The sequence below is a fragment of the Brassica rapa genome, chromosome A04, assembly GCF_000309985.2.
Source record: "Brassica rapa cultivar Chiifu-401-42 chromosome A04, CAAS_Brap_v3.01, whole genome shotgun sequence".
NCBI lineage: Eukaryota > Viridiplantae > Streptophyta > Magnoliopsida > Brassicales > Brassicaceae > Brassica > Brassica rapa.
The window spans coordinates 16,683,237-16,700,483 of NC_024798.2; the positions used below are offsets into that span (position 1 = coordinate 16,683,237).

General features: G+C 34.7%; 3 protein-coding genes across 5 annotated transcripts; 2 read left to right on the forward strand and 1 right to left on the reverse strand.

Moving 5' to 3' along the window:
- Positions 1-260: 260 nt before the first annotated feature.
- LOC103865112 (protein root UVB sensitive 2, chloroplastic) lies at positions 261-3,218 on the reverse strand. The gene is made up of 10 exons (XM_009142891.3): positions 2,996-3,218; positions 2,783-2,917; positions 2,601-2,689; positions 2,420-2,504; positions 2,149-2,208; positions 1,975-2,068; positions 1,797-1,894; positions 1,364-1,543; positions 1,160-1,282; positions 261-1,075 (listed from the first exon to the last, which is right to left on the reverse strand). Exons 1-10 carry the CDS (start codon positions 3,005-3,007, stop codon positions 650-652), a joined length of 1,302 nt encoding a protein of 433 aa, XP_009141139.1. The 5' UTR covers positions 3,008-3,218; the 3' UTR covers positions 261-649.
- LOC103865113 (transcription factor bHLH91) lies at positions 3,122-7,646 on the forward strand. The gene is made up of 5 exons (XM_009142892.3): positions 3,122-3,133; positions 3,427-3,556; positions 3,834-4,617; positions 4,700-5,170; positions 5,261-7,646. The coding sequence occupies exons 3-5, from the start codon at positions 3,853-3,855 to the stop codon at positions 5,360-5,362; spliced, it is 1,338 nt and encodes a 445-aa protein (XP_009141140.1). The 5' UTR covers positions 3,122-3,133; positions 3,427-3,556; positions 3,834-3,852; the 3' UTR covers positions 5,363-7,646.
- A 122-nt stretch (positions 7,647-7,768) lies between these two features.
- LOC103865114 (transcription factor bHLH10) lies at positions 7,769-11,469 on the forward strand. Of its 3 annotated transcripts, none has more exons than XM_018658379.2 (5): positions 7,769-7,863; positions 8,122-8,169; positions 8,262-9,028; positions 9,693-10,110; positions 10,218-11,469. In XM_018658379.2, exons 2-5 carry the CDS (start codon positions 8,163-8,165, stop codon positions 10,223-10,225), a joined length of 1,200 nt encoding a protein of 399 aa, XP_018513895.1. In that variant the 5' UTR covers positions 7,769-7,863; positions 8,122-8,162; the 3' UTR covers positions 10,226-11,469. The 3 variants fall into 3 exon arrangements, with proteins under 3 accessions (XP_018513895.1, XP_033146062.1, XP_009141141.1); XM_033290171.1 differs by having other exon boundaries at positions 7,770-7,863; positions 8,265-9,028; positions 9,693-10,142; positions 10,218-10,519; XM_009142893.3 differs by having other exon boundaries at positions 7,771-7,863; positions 9,693-10,142; positions 10,218-10,519.
- The last annotated feature ends 5,778 nt before the right edge of the window (positions 11,470-17,247 follow it).

Below are 17,247 nucleotides of genomic sequence, written 5' to 3' on the forward strand. Positions count from 1 at the left end.
TCTAAAGCTGCTTTGTCTCCCTTCATGTAACTCTTTATGCATCATTTGAAACCTACCCATCGAGACTCTAGTCTTGTCCCAAGCTGAAACAAAACCAAAATCGATGGAAAAAAAAATCAAAATCGATGGAGCCATGTCTCCAGTAGCTTGGTTCAACCAGATGATCATCACACACTTTATTTTACAGAAAATCATGATTCGAGTTTTCCGTCCAAACAAAAATCTATGGAGCCATGTATAAAGTAATTTTGATAATTTCGTCCAACTAGTATTAGATTAATATATTCAACAACAGGCAACAAAAACCCCAAACAAAGACTAAAGAGTCCATGGCTAAGGATAAAAATTGCCAGTACACATGATTTGACCATGGATAATACAAAATTTAAACCACAAAGAGATACCAACTTTTTTACATAAAAGAAATATATTTTCATAAAAAGTATTCATCAGATTCCACTTTGAAATCATATGATAATATATTGTAGTAGACCTAACAATGACCCTCCCAAAAAGAAGTACAAACGAGGACAAAGAACCGTACCTTCAAACTTCTCCACAACACTTTGGTTTCACCTAACAATCTGACTCTAGTCTTCAGCCACTAGATTGTGTCTACACTTGAACAACTTTACCTGAAACTCAGACCCTACCAAGCAAATCTTGTACCCGTGCCATCCAAAAATCTATCGGTATACCATCCTTTAGCCTGCACTTGAGACAAAAACGGACCGAAGACATCATTCATCTTGTCATACGCGTCTTGCAGTATTACATCATCAGGGTCATTGTATATCTTTGTCATCGACTTGGCATAAGCTGCAACTAGCCATCCTCGCAATGCATCTTCACCAGTTGCATCGTGCTCCAATACCATATCGGTCCATGATTTGCCTTGACTCAGTAGAAACTTCTCTTCTGCAAACACTTCTTTTAGTTTCTGCACTTGGGAAGGCTTCACAGCTTTATGCAGAGCCCTTCCTACTCTCACGTTTCCTGCATCTTGGATTGGTTTCTCGGGGAACAGTAGGTTTTCTTGGAGTCTTAGATCAGGAGGTCTTGGGACTTTACCAGTCTAGAGTCCAAACAAAATGATGTCATAAAAGATATTCACAAGATGGTGTTAAGAGGACCAAACTAAGAATGATTATAAATATACCTTCAGAAAATTAGCCACGATCAAAGCGGTTCTCTGGGGATTCAGTGTGTTGATTGGTACTACTCGCATCTGCTCTACCACACAATACACATGCACAGCCGAGAGAAGTGATCCAACCACCAACTGCAGATATCAGTGTACTCTACGATAAGCGAGTTGCAAACCAAACAAAAAGAGACTAGCAGATGAGCAGAAGGTAATTACTTTTCCCTCCATTGATGAGCATACTGTGGAAGCAAGTTGAATCCCGGCACCAATCCCAGCAACATTAAAAAGAGTAGAGATAGCTTCTCCTTTAGCAAAAATGTCACTGAGGTTTCCTTCTTTGGCGAAAGATGAATATATCGGTAATCTTGTTGCCCTTGCTGCAACCACAGCCATTCCCTATTTGAATAAGACAATACCAGAAGAATGTGAAACACAGAGATATCTACAACCAGCCAGTGAAGCTGATTGATTTACAATAAGATGGTCTCTAGAAAGCTTATATCACTGTTGAGGAAGGTAGACACTAGACACTGCTGATCTAAGAACAGTTTCACTTCAATCCTCTTTGGATCAAAAAGATTCAGTGCATTTTGCATAAGAGCTGATAGATTCTCACTTATAATTAAAAAAATAGAGAGGATGTCTATACCTTAGCGAAGTTCCCAAGACCAGCCAGTTCAAGAAACAGATGTGGGCATAAAGGAGAAACGAGTTCCAGACCAGTACCAAAATCGTAGAGCACATCAGCTGTGAAAAAAAGTAAATTACGTTTTATGGTTGACACTGAAGACATTAGCAGAAAGATGTAGCTGAAGAATGATGCATACCGAGGATCCTCCACTGTTTAGGCTCAGAGTCCATTCTTGCACCCAAATTGCTACAAATCAGCTTTCCCATATGTTGCATCCCATCCTTAAGAATCTATTAAACCAAGGTAGTCAACACAAATTTCCGTCACCTGTAGGGTCAGAACAAGTAAACGAACTAAAGTGGCAACATACCCAGCTGACGACGGTTGCTTGAGCCGGTGTAGGCCGCAAGCCTGCAGCAAATAGCAGTGACTGCAGAGAAGTAAAGCCAAAGAATCATACATCCATGGTAAAACTCCATTTGATGAGCATACTGTGGTTAATAACATGTGTATTGATCATTTATTCCTGAGTCTGTAATTGTTTTAGACCCCATAAGTCTCAACAAGGCCGGTCAAGCAGAAGAAACGAAGTGGAAACTGGAGTGAACTTAGAACAAGAATGCAAGAGTGAGGAAGAAGACCTGAGTGGATAAGACTGATAACGCAGCGCTAGAGAAATGCTGAAGTGCTCGAAACTGTGTGTACCTAAGATATCCTTCGTTCACACTATGCACAACAAAAGAAAAATAAAAGCTTTTCAATGTGTTATAAAGCACCACAAAACAAAGCCTTTATCTTTCTCTTGCTTTAACACTGAGTCACCTGTAAGGATATCCAGAAGGAAAGAACTTGTTAAGGAAAGACTCGACCATCTTCTGAGGAACTGGTCTTGCGTCATCAACAAGTTTCATCTAAACAGAAAGAAAAAAAACAACCCTACACATGACAATTCGAATTCAAAGTGATAAAGGCGAAGCTAAGGGGAGAGAGAGAGAGAGGTTTACAGAGAGGTGGCCATCGGATTCGAAGTGGAAGCGGCGAGAGACGGAATCTGAGGTTTCGTACCAGTAAAGAGGTAAGCTTTCTGGATTCTTCACCGTCACCGGCGGCTCTTCCTTCTTTATCATTTTCACCTTCTCCTGTTTTCGATTTCACCAAAGAATTAAGAGAATTGCACATGAAGCTGTAAAACAAAATGGAGAAATTTGAAATCTGACCAGAAACTGCATCTTTGAGAAGGGGCAGTGGAGTCGCCGGAGCTCGAGTGAACCGCCGTTGGAGCTTGTAAACACACAATTGAAAGAGATGGGATAGCAATAACCAACAAAACGACGTCGTTTGCCAAGCTCCCTTCTGTTTCTCAGCCCAAGTTTTTTTTTGTTGCTATATAATATGGGCCGAGAAGGCTAAGCCTGGCTACGAATCATCGTGGAGTGATTGAAATGACGTAAGTATCCTTGACCGTAAAAGAATGCAAGGAGGAAAAAGGATATTTTTCAGTGGGGTCCACTGCCGTTGGTCCCCCAAAAGCGAGATTGCATGACCCAACTGATCTCTGATAATATACAGATTTATTAATATTAATTGTTTCATATATTAATTAATACACCCTAACCTCATCAAACTGAATTAAAAGCAAACGTAAAAGCTTCCTTGAATTTGAAGTTCAAAATGTTGAAATGATCTTCCAAGGTGTAAAGCAGAAAATTATGAATAAATAGTTTGTGCTATTAAGGGTTTCCAAGGAAGACCAAGAAGTAGTACAACGCATAACTCTGGTAATTAGAGCTTTTCCTTCTCTATACATGTGTGCTGAGTTTAAGATTGAGTCAAAACAAAAGAAAATATGAGAGAAAAGAAGATATATAGGTCAGCATAAAACAAAACCTAAAAGGAATTAGTTTGAGATTAGGTTTGGAGGTTATGCAAATTATCTTTCTCTTTATAGTTTGTGTTTAATGATCATTGATAAATCCATTGGCCGTGTCTTAATGGTTACGGTAGTGAATAATAACATTTTTAGAGGTTTTTTTTTTCTTTTGCTTGTTTCAGAAAAAAAAAAAATCTGTAGAGAATGTATGAGGATAGTTCTTGTTTTGATCTTAATCCAACGCTGGAAGCAACCGTCGACAACAACGGCGGCTACTATGACTCAACCACGGGGACAGAAACAGATTTTACGGTAAGTCAACAGTTCCAACCACTAGTCATGATCGCCGGGAGCACAACAAACACCTTCAGTGACGACCTAAAGCTCCCAACGATGGATGAGTTCTCTGTTTTTCCATCGGTTGTCTCTTCAGAAACTCAAAACCAAATCAGCAACGATAACAACCATCTGATCCAACAGATGATTCACGACTCAAACTGGGCTGCTTCTGTAGACAACTATGGATTCTTCATGAACCCTTCAGATCAAAACACAACAACAACTCCAACTCCTGATCTTCTCAGCCTCTTGCATTTGCCTAAATGCTCAGTTCCATTACAAAGCTCAAACCTATCGGATATAATGTCCGGTTCTTGCATCTCATACGACCCGCTCTTCCACTTAAACCTTCCTCCACAGCCTCCGGTGATCCTTACTGCTGATGACTACTCAGGGTTCTTTCTTGGAACCGATACCAATATTACTAATACTCAAAGAGATCAGCAAAATCTTGGTGATGAGAACAACAATGATCAGTTCGATAGCGGTATCATCGAGTTTAGCAAAAACATTAGGCGTAAAAGAAGAGGAAAGCAAAAGAACAAGCCTTTCACGACAGAGCGTGAAAGAAGATGTCACTTGAATGAGCGCTACGAGGCCTTGAAACTGCTCATTCCTAACCCTAGCAAGGTTAGTTATATTGCTTGTTTTATGTAAATTAATATATTTAATTCGTCTTTGCTGAATTCATATAATATTTACATGTTATCAGGGAGATAGAGCATCCATTCTTCAAGATGGAATTGATTACATTAACGAGTTGCAGAGAAGAGTGAGTGAGCTTAAGTATTTGGTTGAGAGGAAAAGATGTGGTGGGAGACATAAGGACAACAATGAAGTAGACAACAGCAACAACAATAACTTGGATGATCTTAATATTGTCAATGATGAAGATGATGAAGATGATGATGATGAAAACATGGACAAGAAGACTGAGAGTGATGTAATAGACCAGTGTTCAAGCAACAACTCGCTGAGGTGTTCATGGCTTCAAAGGAAATCAAAAGTGACAGAAGTTGATGTTAGGATTGTTGATGATGAAGTAACAATCAAAGTTATTCAGAAAAGGAAGATTAATTGTTTGTTGGTTGTCACCAAAGTTCTTGATCATCTACATCTCGATCTTCACCATGTCTCTGGAGGACAGATTGGTGAGCATTATAGTTTCTTGCTTAACACTAAGGTAAGTGATCAATGAATCTAGTACAAATCTTGATTTGAATTATAATAACTTGGCAATGAGTTTTGGTAACGATAATTGAATAAAATGCAGATAAATGAAGGATCAACAATATATGCAAGCGCAATAGCAAACAAAGTTATTGAAGTTGTGGATCAACACTACATGGCTGCTCTTCCTATCAACAACTACTAATTATTAGGCTAACTTTATATATTTCTAACTTTTGTATTCTATGTTTACTCATTTCAGGACTAAATAAAATCTTTTTTGGAGCTAGATTTATGTTATTTAATTAGTTTGGATATTTTATGCTAAAACAAAGACACATGCAAGCGCCATATTCTCCTAATCTCCTAAGCCATTCTTATAATCTTATTAATGGAAAATAAACTTTTAACAACAAAAATAAATTATCTAGAAAAAGAAATATTGATGGTGGAACATATATAATCACTTAATCTTCATAGTTTATAGGTAATCCAATAGCCTCGATATTGTAACACTTTGATCAGGTTTTGGCAGATGTTACGTTGATGGAGGACATCTTGGTGAGCATTACGTTTCTTACTCAAAACCAAGGTCAGTGATCAATCACTACATGTTTATATTCCATTCTGAATTATGGATTTAAATATATATATATATATATATATGTATATATATATATTGGATTATAATGATTGAATAAAATGCAGATATATGAAGGATCAGCAATATATGCAAATTGCACACAAAGTGATTGAAATTGTGGATGAACGCTGCGTGGCTTCTCTTTTCGGCAATAATTAGGCTTCACTTGTCGATTTTTGGCATTTTTTCTAATCCATGTTTACTTAATTGCAAGACTAATTAAATAAAACTTGGTTTGGAGTCAAATTCAGGTTATGATCCGGCTAAAATTTTATTTGGGGGCTACAAAATGTCAGATCCATCATATCTTCCTTTAAGATTCCAACGTCCATATTATGTAGGAGATTCAGATAATGATGTGGTAACTTTTCAACGTCGATCACATGCAAATGATATCTTTGGATATTGTATAATACGACATTCTACATGTAAATCATTTTGATTACTGGAAAAATGAATGACCTAAACTTAATTATTGATGATGAAATATAATCATGCATGTTCCATCTAGTTTATATATAACCAAATTTAGCGTTAGATAATCCAAAAATCTAAAAATTTTCTCATCCTCGTCAGGTGACGGGTTTCATTTCTTAAGCCAGGTTTTGGGACGACCAGTAGTTCTGGTTCAGATCATATTTTATATTTTCAGAAAAGTGAGGTCCAGTCCTGTTATATTCTTACAAAAACATCTCTAATAGTTAATTGTTAAAAACTCAAAATTGAGATGTTTGAATGCTTTAGTTAAGTTCTTAATCCAATCTCTTTCTGAAACATTTGGTTATGGATGGATCAAACATGCACATTATTTTACGACCCGCATAACCTTTTACCATTTCAATTTTAAATAAAAGTGTTTTAGCTTTAAAAATAGATAACGGCATTAATTTTAAAGTTGGTAATTTTAACAGTTAACTTCAAATTAATTTAGTGAATTAATAAAAGGTTATCTTCATTTGGACACAAACGTATGTAAGATTTTGGATTTTTGAAGATTATAAATATATGTCTAAATTTTATAAATCATAATTCACTTATAATATTAAAAAACTAAAGTTTTTTTGTAGAAATTGAGTTTAATTCAACAAAAATTAATCAAAGTTTGTATAAGATGGATATGACAGACAGAGATAGCATGGTATGAGAGAGGTAGGTGACCAAGAATTTCCTAGCTCTTGTAATATTACGATAATACCCCTAAATATAAGTATATTATTATCTCATTGTGGGACCCACATCTACATATCTTCAAACAACCTCACTTTCTTTGCTATAAACATATATCGCATGACCTAACTGCAAGAAGATATTTATTCTACTTTGGTTGATCCAAAACTAGCTTTGTAGGGTTAATGTTTACTCAGTAAATCTGATGTTCTTCCAAAATACTAGTTAAGAACAGTAGACTAATTTTTCCAAAGCGTATATTCATTGTCATATAATGCGTAGTTTAAGTTTCATAATCCTTTTTATATTGAAAATGTTTGGCATTTGCTGTAAGAACAAGTTTATAATTTTTAGCGGTTAGTTGGTGTGAGACTTCTGCCACAGGGGTAGCTAGGTAGCACATGGGGCCCACAATCCTCAGTGAGGAGCATATCGCTTTGTAACGACCGAAACACCCTTAAGTGTTGCAAAGACCTGAGAGACTTGGAAAGGGACACATCTTCTGGTCTTTTTTGTAACAGACCTTCATGTTTGGCCACAATGAGAAAGATAAATCACATGCTCCAACTACAACAACCTCAACAATATTTCACGTAATTATTTATTTTTAAATGCCAACTTTTATCAGCGTTAAAAATAAAATAAAATTTCAAACTTGTTACAATTACTGAAGTGTTTGCACACAAATATTATTCCAGATTGAAAAAAAAACAGACATTATTTTCTTTTTCAAATCCAATAATTAAAAAATTCATATTTTTTTGTGTACCCTTGTCTTTATAGTTTGTCTCATCTGCAAATGTCCGTATATTTGAAACACAGTGTGAGACTTGTTTCTGAAATTTCCTTCTTCTCCTGAAGTTGCGAAGACATCCAGAAGAACTAATCCTTGCAAGGTTCAACCTTTGAACTCACGTTACTCTGTATCTTTTCTCTTCCTCTGTTTGTTGTCAAAACTCAAACGCTAAAACCCATTTCTTTAACTTTTAATTCAAAGAACCTTTTTTCAATGGAGCAATCGTTTCTCCTCAAGAGAATTAAAAAAATGGGTTTTGTTTTTAAGATTGAAAAAGAGCGAACTTGTTTGAAATTAGGTTCCAAGTTCCAATCTTTTTTTAAAAAATGGTTGAATCATGTTACTGTTGATTTTGCAGGTGTTCAAGAATCATCTTGACTCCTCCTTCAAACCATCTTCATGGAAGGTCACTGTTTTTTTTTTCAATCTGCTCTCTTTCTTTTGTTGTGTTCTTGGAAAGTCTAAATCGTGTTTTTTTTTTCTCTGTTACAAACGCAGAAGAAAGAGGAAGCATTTACGAGGAGATGCCTTGTTTCGATCCCAACACTCCGGCATCAGTTACGGCGGAGAGCAGCTTCTCTCAAGTCCAACCACCGCAAATTCTGGTAGCCGGAAGCACAAGCAACAGCAACTGCAGTCTTGATGTGGAAGAGTTCCATCTCAGCCCACAAGACTCTTCCACACCATTTCAGTTTCACATCAACCCTCTTCCTCCTCCTCCTTGTGAGAACCAATACAATCTGATTCACCAGATGTCTCATAATCAACAACAACACTCTAACTGGGACAATGGTTATCAAGATTTCAACAACATGTGTCCTAACTCCACAACAACTCCTGACTTGCTTAGTCTCTTACACTTGCCTAGATGCTCACTCCCTCTTCCTAACTCATCGATCTCCTTCTCAGACATCATGTCTTCTTCCTCTGCTGCTGCTGTCATGTACGACCCTCTCTTCCATCTCAACTTCCCTCTACAGCCTCGAGACAACAACCCGCTACCAAACGGTTCTTGTCTACTAGGAGTTGAAGAACAGATTCAGATGGATGCTAATGGAGGAGGGATCAACATGATGTATTACGAACCAGGAAACAACAACAATGGTGGTTTTGAGAGTGGAGCTTTTGAGTTTGGTAATGGTGGTAATAACCGTAGAGGAAGAGGTTCAGGAAAGTCAAGAACTTTCCCTACAGAACGTGAGAGAAGAGTTCACTTCAATGATCGCTTCTTCGACCTCAAGAACCTCATTCCAAATCCCACAAAGGTTTAGCTTTACTTTACTTTCCATCATGACTATTGGCAATTAGGATATCGGTTTGATTTGTTTTGGTTTCGGGTTTTCGAGTTTTCGGTCTAGAGATATAGGATCCGTTCGGATAATTAGGAATTTCGGTTTAGTTATTCGGTTTGTTTCGGATAATATAGTTGGGAACCGGCTAATATCCGAGATAATTTTGGGTCTAATTTGGTTATGGTTCGGTTTTGAACTTTCGGTTCATTAGAATTAAAAAGTCAGAAATTCAAAATTTTATATAAAATTAAGAAAATTTTGATTAAAATATTTGGGTACTTTGTTTCTTTTCGGGTAATTTGGTTTATAAATAATATTTTAAAAATATTTGATTATTTTAAAACTTCGGATAATTTGGTTTATAAATAATATTTAAAAAATATTTGATTATTTTAAAACTAAATATAGTTAATATTTATAAGTATATAAACGATATTATAGAAATTCCGATATCCATTATGTTTTTGGTTCCTGTCTATTTTTTGATTCTAGAGGATATAGAATCTGTTTTTTGGTAATTGATAGGATTTAAACCATAACCAAAACCTTGTTTTTCTGTTCGTTTTGGTTTGGTTCTAGATAAATGTGCCCATGACTATATATGATACTATGAGAGACATTGTTGTTTATGTCACAGAGTGATAGAGCATCAATCGTTGGAGAGGCAATAGATTACATCAAAGAGCTGTTAAGGACAATAGAGGAGTTTAAGATGCTTGTGGAGAAGAAAAAGTTTGGGAAGTTTAGGAGCAAGAAGAAAGCTAAAACTGGTGGAGAAGAAGACTTAGAAGTAGAACAAGAAGAAGACAATGTGAGTTACAGACCACAGAGCGAAGTAGACCAATCTTGTTTCAACAAGAAGAACAACAACAAGTCACTGAGATGTTCTTGGCTGAAGAGGAAGTCGAAAGTCACTGAGGTTGATGTACGCATCATAGATGATGAAGTGACCATCAAGGTTGTTCAGAAGAAGAAGATTAACTGTTTGTTGTTCACAACTAAAGTTCTTGATCAGCTTAAGCTAGATCTTCACCATGTTGCAGGAGGACAGATTGGTGAGCATTACAGCTTCTTGTTCAACACTAAGGTTGTGAAAAATCTCAATGCTTTCATAATGTTTCAACACTAAAACAGATTAGATTAATTTTTTGATTTGGAGCAGATTTGTGAAGGATCTTGTGTGTATGCGAGTGGAATTGCAGACACAGTGATGGAAGTTGTGGAGAAACAGTACATGGAAGCGGTTCCTACCAACGGCTACTGAGAGACAGACAGTGGTGTCTGATTGCTTTTTAATCACTGTGTTTACTTACATCCTAATGACTGATTAGGTTTTAATCACTTTGGTAGTTTTCCAGTTATTTTAGCTTTTTATCTTGATTTTGTCTAACTCTAATATCTTTCTAGCTTTATGGATTTCGTTTTTTCACCATTTAATCTGTCTTGAGTTTATTTGGTATAATATTGAAACTCTTAAGCCTGGAAAATTGCACAACTAAAACTCAAATGAAACTGAATTATGTTCAAACATGAGGCTTCTAACTTTTCAAAACCGCAGTTTAAACCAACATCTTTAGTAAACTTGAGAAATAAACATTGTGATCGTTTGTTGATTAGTTAGCTTATTAACATAATCTTCAAAACTTGAGAAAAAAGTTGGATGATGTATCTCAAATTTGGTAATAAGTTTCTTTAGGAGTAAAGTTGTGTATTGGGCTTTTGTATCTTGTAAGTTGCAACTCATAAACTCAGACTGGACCGGTGAACCAAGATGTTTGGATTGCAGTTCAACTTCATCGGACCGAGTCAAACCGGATTCACTTATTTGAAATTTTTGAGGTATAATTATATACCTACTATCAGTTGGTCTTTCTTTAATATTTTGGATATGCTTTTGTTCCTAAAGCTCTCTTGTCAATTTCTTGTTGTCTATTACTCTTTTGGACTATTCTCTATTTCGAACAGGCTCACATAAAATATACATATATATAACTGTATCATTTAAATATGGTTTGCTAATAAAACTATTTTAATAACTTTCCGACAAAAAAAACTATTGATAAACATATCACCTGACATAAATGCTTTTAGCAGCGAATTCTCATTTTGGGTAAATCATTAAGCTAAAAAGCAAAAATGATCTAATATCAAATACTTCAGTAAAACCATACTTAGTATAGATCCAAATTTTCATTTATATTCAAACTATTTAGTTATTCGAAGTGTTACTTAAAAAGGGTATAATCTTTAGACAGAAGCAAACAATCCCACCATTTTGTGTTATCCCTATCTCTTAGTTTTGATTTTAGAAAAAAAGTTATTTAATAAAAAGTCTGTACAGACGTTAAGTACTGTACAGACGTTAAGTTCAAAAAAAAAGAAGGTACTGTACAGACGTCTTTTTTTTTTTTTTTGAATAAAACACAGACGTCTTTTACAGTCGCAGCAAATGCAACGACGACTCAAAAAAATAAAATAAGCTAACAACTTATTGAGGTTAAAGACGTGGAAACTATCACTACTTCATAAAGCTGTGTGTGGTGTCGCTGTTATTTTCAGCATCATCAAAATCATCGGAGGTTAGTCGTAGCAATACAGAGTGACAACACATAAAAAATATAAAGGAAAGGTGAAGGTTTTCTCAAGTCGCTGATCGCTGTTGACTTTGGACCCAACAGGATATATCATTCATATTGGGGATTTTTGCAAAATTGACCTACAACTTAAAGTCAAACACAAAACTAACCTCCTTTTTTTTTGAAAATTGGTTTTGCCCTATTCACCCCACAAGTTCATATAATTTACGAAAATGCCATCAATTTTTTTTTTTTTTTTTTTCGAAAATGACATTTTTACTCTCTCACCATCATCATCTTCAAGTAATTACAAGATTACCATTGTCATCAATACCACAACCACCATGAACAACCAATTTGAAGCTCTTAATGCTTCCAAAATCGATTTACCCTTCTTCTTTTTCCATTCTTGTGAACTAAACATAACATATCTCTCACTTTCTCTCCACAATGAGCTAAAAAACCCAAGATTTTGATTCTAAAATTTTTATGGTTCATAGAGTCATAGAAGATAACGATTATGGGTGGGTGACTTTCGTTTGTGATTCTGTGTGCTTGGAGAAGCCTTATGTATGCTAAGGAACTTATCTCACCAATTTAAGGTATGACATCGAGTTTTTTTCCAGATCTGTTCGTCAGACGACTTACTTGGGAAGTCGTCTGGCTGTAGACGACTTACCTTTCAGTCGTCTGGCTGTAGACGACTTACCTGGAAGTCGTCTGGTCAACGCAGAGGTTATTTTTGCAATTGACTTTGAAATCTGTAACCTGAGACGACTGAAAGTTAAGTCGTCTACTATTGTTTGGTTTCAAAAAAAATTCCAAAGAACCTAGACGACTTACATTTCAGTCGTCATAGGTTAGTTTTGCATTTGACTGGATAATTTCAGAAGTTTGACTTTCCCAGACGACTTACATTTCAGTCGTCTGGCGAAAATTAAAATAATAATATTTTTTTTAAAGTAAACACTTACAATTAAGTAGTCATAGGTTAGTTTTGCAATTGAAAAAAAAAACTTCAAGATTTAATTATACACAGACGACTTATAATTCAGTCGTCCACCAGACGACTTAATTGTAAGTCGTCCAGGACTTTTTTCCGAGATTCTGGTCAAACCTCGTAAATCCTGGACGACTTACATTTCAGTCGTCTCGTGGACGACTGAATTATAAGTCGTCTGTATATAATTAAATCTTGAAGTTTTTTTTTTCAATTGTAAAACTAACCTATGACGACTTAACTGTAAGTCGTCTACTTTTAAAAAAATATTATTATTTTAATTTTCACTAGACGACTGAAATGTAAGTCGTCCAAAAAGTCAAATTTCTGAAATAATCCAGTCAAATGCAAAACTAACCTCTGACGACTGAAATGTAAGTCGTCTAGCTTTTTTGGAGTTTTTTTTTTAACCAAACAATAGTAGACGACTTAACTTTCAGTCGTCCGAAATAACAGATTTCAAAGTCAATTGCAAAAATAACCTCTGCGTTGACCAGACGACATATAGTTTAGTCGTCTAGACAACTTAGATTGAAGTCATCCGCGTCTTCTCCACTAGTTTTTAAGTCTTCTACGTTAGTTTTTGAATAACTTGTATTTTTAAGAGTGATAAGTAACTTCAAGATATGTAAAACTCATATTTACAAAATATGTTCTCTCCCTTAGTTTTACTAAATTTGACTAAGTTTTTCAATGCAAACTTATAAAAAATATGATATGCTTTGACTAGTTACTATTGTTTGTTTCCATCTCTTACCAAAATTCTTGTTTATTAAGATGAGAAAAAGGCCATTGGAGTTTATTATTGCATATGAGAGATCCAAAGATAAGAAAAAGGCTACTGAAGTCTATTATTTCATTGATTTGTAAATGTGTAAACACATTGTTAGCACATTTAATACATCTTGGAAAACGTTATTACTGATTTTACAAAAAATTCACAACTAAAAGAGTATACATGCAATTCACAAAACAGACCACAAACAAAACTATTATAGATCATTCATCTACAAAGACAAGCTTGGATTCCACTTGAATAGACAAGACCAGACAACTTTTAAGAAGTCCAGACGACTTCTAAGAAGTTCAGACGACTTCCAGGAAGTTCAGACGACTTTGCCAGAAGACTTTTAGGAAGTTCAGACGACTTCCAGACGACTTTACAGGAAGTCCAAACGACTTTACAGGAAGTCCAGACGACTTCCAGACGACTTCCAGACGACTTCCAGACGACTAACAAGTAAGTCGTCCCAGAAGTCTTCCAGATCTGAAAAACCTGCATATTAAATCCATATCTGAAAAACCTGCATATTCAAAAACGTTCAAATGGCTTAAAAACAGAAAAAATGAATGGAAGATTAGAAAAATCTACCTTTACAGAACACACAAAAATACATATCTAAAAATAATAGATCTACCTTTAAATTAGTGGAAGATGAGTACCATCTAATTAAAAACCTGCAAAAAAAAAATAGATTAGTAACAAAGACATGAGACAAAATTGAAAAATTCATATAAAGTTTGGTGTTTTCAAGTCAAAGAGATTAGAGTGGGTTTGGAAAGTTTTAGTTTGGGAAAAAAGTAAGAACTTTATACAACAAGAAGTTACCAAATGAAGAAAAATCAGACATAAGAACTTACCAAAACGCTCAGAAAAATCAAGACGACTTCCTAGAAGTCCAGACGACTTCCTGGAAGTCCAGACGACTTCCTGGAAGTCCAGACGACTTCCTGAAAGTCCAGACGACTTTGTCAGAAGACTTCCAAGAAGTCCAGACGACTTCCAGACGACTTCCAGACGACTAACAGGTAAGTCGTCCCAGAAGTCTTCCAGATCTGAAAAACCTACACATCAAATTCAGATCTGAAAAACCTGCATATCCAAAAACGTTCAAATGACTTAAAAATAGAGAAAATGAGTGGAAGATTAGATAAATCTACATTTATAGAACACACAAAAATACATATCTAAAATTAATAGATCTACCTCTAAATTAGTGGAAGATGAGTACCATTTGATTAAAAACCTGCAAAAAAAATAGATTAGTAAGAAATACATGAGACAAAACTGAAAAATTCATATAAAGTTTGGTGTTTTCAAGTCAAAGAGATTAGAGAGAGGTTGGAGAGTTTTAGAATGATGAACATTACATTTTTGTTGCAGCCATTTGAGAGGAGAAGAGAGAATGTGTAAATTTTTCTTTATATAGGGAGACAAAAAATCCAATTAGATTAAATATTTTTGACTCAGACGACTTCCTGGACGACTTACATTTCAGTCGTCTGGTGAAGAAATTAAAACAGATGACTTACATGTAAGTCGTCCAGAAGAGTTTAATATTTTTAGCGGGAAATTAAATATTTTTAGCGGGAAACTAAAATAGAAGACTTTCCACACGACTTACAAGTAAGTCGTCTGGACGACTGAAATATACGTCGTCCGGGTAAATTATTCAACAGACGACTGAAATATAAGTCGTCCACACCCTAAACATAACCCCTAAACTTAATTATCTAATTAAACACTTCATAAAACCAAATCAAACTTGAAAAGTATTTACTATACACAGAAATAAACACATATAGGTGAAAACTAATTTTTGAAAAAAACATTTTAGTTTTCCAAAATCTAACCCTAACAATACATACAATACTACAACATATGTTTGCCAAACTCCTAAACTAAAGTATTTCATGATTCACTACTTCCACTCATCTATCTTCAAAACAAATCAATTTTATCATATCTTAATTTATATCAGTTAAAACTGTTTATAATTACTTGATTTTTATTTTTTACGCATCAAAATATTTTTTTACAAGATTTATAAATTATTTTTAAAATAAACTGGTACCAGACGACTTACACTTCAGTCGTCCAGACGACTTCCAACATCTCAGACGACTCAGACGATTTACTGGGGCTATATTCGTAAAAATGGCTTCTATTTTTTTGTTTGGTCACAAGGGGCTGAGCTGTAATTTCACTAGGCTTTTAGGTTAGTTTTGCATTTGATTCAAGTTTGGGTATAGATTTGGGATTAAAATCAAGTTGTGGGTTAGTTTTGGCAAAAACCCCTTCATATTGTACCCTATTAGTTATTTTATTCTTAATAAATCCAGCTAATAAGTGTTACAGAATGATAAATCCAGCTATTGTATTGAAAAACGAAAATGAATTGAAAACCAAATATTTAAAAGCTTAAGAATTTTCAAAGAACTCTTGTTTGTTTTCTTTGTAATCCAGAATATATATATATATATATATATATATATATTTTTTAAGTTCAGATTCAGATGATTTGAATACAAAAACAATTTGAAAAGACCAAATTTGTCTACTGATACAAGTTGCTTACAATGTTGTTAACACCGATTTTGGAAATTACATTGCACGACCAGGCGGGGATCACCCTAGAACAACATTTTTTTCCAATAGATTATTTTACCAAAGATTTATTCAAGATTATTCAAGATTTAATAGATTACTCATTTTTAGTCTAGATAAAAATCTATTTGGTTGCTATAGAATCGAACAAGCTCCCTAACTACAGTTCTCCTATTTAAATTTACTGAATTTCTTTTATTGCAATATACGAGGAATCCCTCATAATAATGTGGATTCTTCTAAACGAGTTATGATTCAAAAAAATTTTTAGTGTTTTCTGTTGAGTTTAAAGGTGGATTATTTAATTATCCCGTTCTACTAGGTTTCGGATTTGTGTTTTTTTGGGTTGGTTTAGATCTGAGTCTCCTTTTCTCTATTGTTTTAGTGGTTCTCTCCTTTCATATTTGGCTCTTCATTTTACCAAGAGTAATATTTTTGATATATATTCCCATCGTGGAGCCTTTTTATGTGCTATATTAGCCAGAGCTCTTGTGGGATGAAGAATCAGCCGGTGATACACGATCTAGATAGCGGAGAAGCTTAATGACGGTAAGCAGCGGTGTTGATTGGGGTCTCACGGTGTTGAGTCTGGAAGGCCGGCCATGATGATGCAAAGGGAGGCGATGCTTCCAAAGTGAAAAAACCACATAGTTATAGCTGAATTCATCTTTTCACATGTTACAATACATGTTTACAAAAATCTTGATGTTTGGACTATTTAAACTAGACTTTTATGTGTATCACTTTTATTGCTCTTTTGGATTTTAAATGAAATGATCGACAATTTTTTTTTTATTCTTTAAACTTTCACTCCACAGTCATGAAATTTCGGTTGAAAAAGGTCTTGTAAAAAGATTTGTTATGCCACTTTGGTTTAGTTTATATTTATAAAGTTTTTGTTTTGAGATATATATAAATAGTCTTTGCTTTAAGTTGGTTTCCGTCTTTTCACAAAATATTACAAAAATTGAATTCCATTTTTTTTTGGTGATTCAATTCGCTTAACCTATAATAGTTGCACGATCAATGCTTACATATATTCACATGAAATTTAAACTAACATGCTTTTAATCTCAGAAGCTTATTTCCTTTATTTCTTTTCACACTCATACTTTAACGACATACAAATCATTGACATTAGATTACAAACAAAACTCGTTTTCAGAGATGACTGAATATCTTGTGGAAAAAAAAACACTTCATGTCATCCAACAAAGTCTAAACCTTA

What these genes read in the sequence shown, in the direction of transcription:
- LOC103865112 (XM_009142891.3), bottom strand. An exon ending in TATCAGTCTTATCCACTCAG is followed by an intron (nt 2,209 to 2,419) that starts GTCTTCTTCCTC and finishes ACTTCTCTGCAG; the next exon opens with TCACTGCTATTTGCTGCAGG. An exon ending in TCGTGGCTAATTTTCTGAAG is followed by an intron (nt 1,076 to 1,159) that starts GTATATTTATAA and finishes TTTGGACTCTAG; the next exon opens with ACTGGTAAAGTCCCAAGACC.
- LOC103865113 (XM_009142892.3), top strand. Translation starts at nt 3,853, where the DNA reads ATGTATGAGGATAGTTCTTGTTTTGATCTTAATCCAACGCTGGAAGCA. An exon ending in TCATTCCTAACCCTAGCAAG is followed by an intron (nt 4,618 to 4,699) that starts GTTAGTTATATT and finishes ACATGTTATCAG; the next exon opens with GGAGATAGAGCATCCATTCT. An exon ending in GTTTCTTGCTTAACACTAAG is followed by an intron (nt 5,171 to 5,260) that starts GTAAGTGATCAA and finishes AATAAAATGCAG; the next exon opens with ATAAATGAAGGATCAACAAT.
- LOC103865114 (XM_009142893.3), top strand. An exon ending in TCATTCCAAATCCCACAAAG is followed by an intron (nt 9,029 to 9,692) that starts GTTTAGCTTTAC and finishes TTTATGTCACAG; the next exon opens with AGTGATAGAGCATCAATCGT. An exon ending in GCTTCTTGTTCAACACTAAG is followed by an intron (nt 10,143 to 10,217) that starts GTTGTGAAAAAT and finishes GATTTGGAGCAG; the next exon opens with ATTTGTGAAGGATCTTGTGT.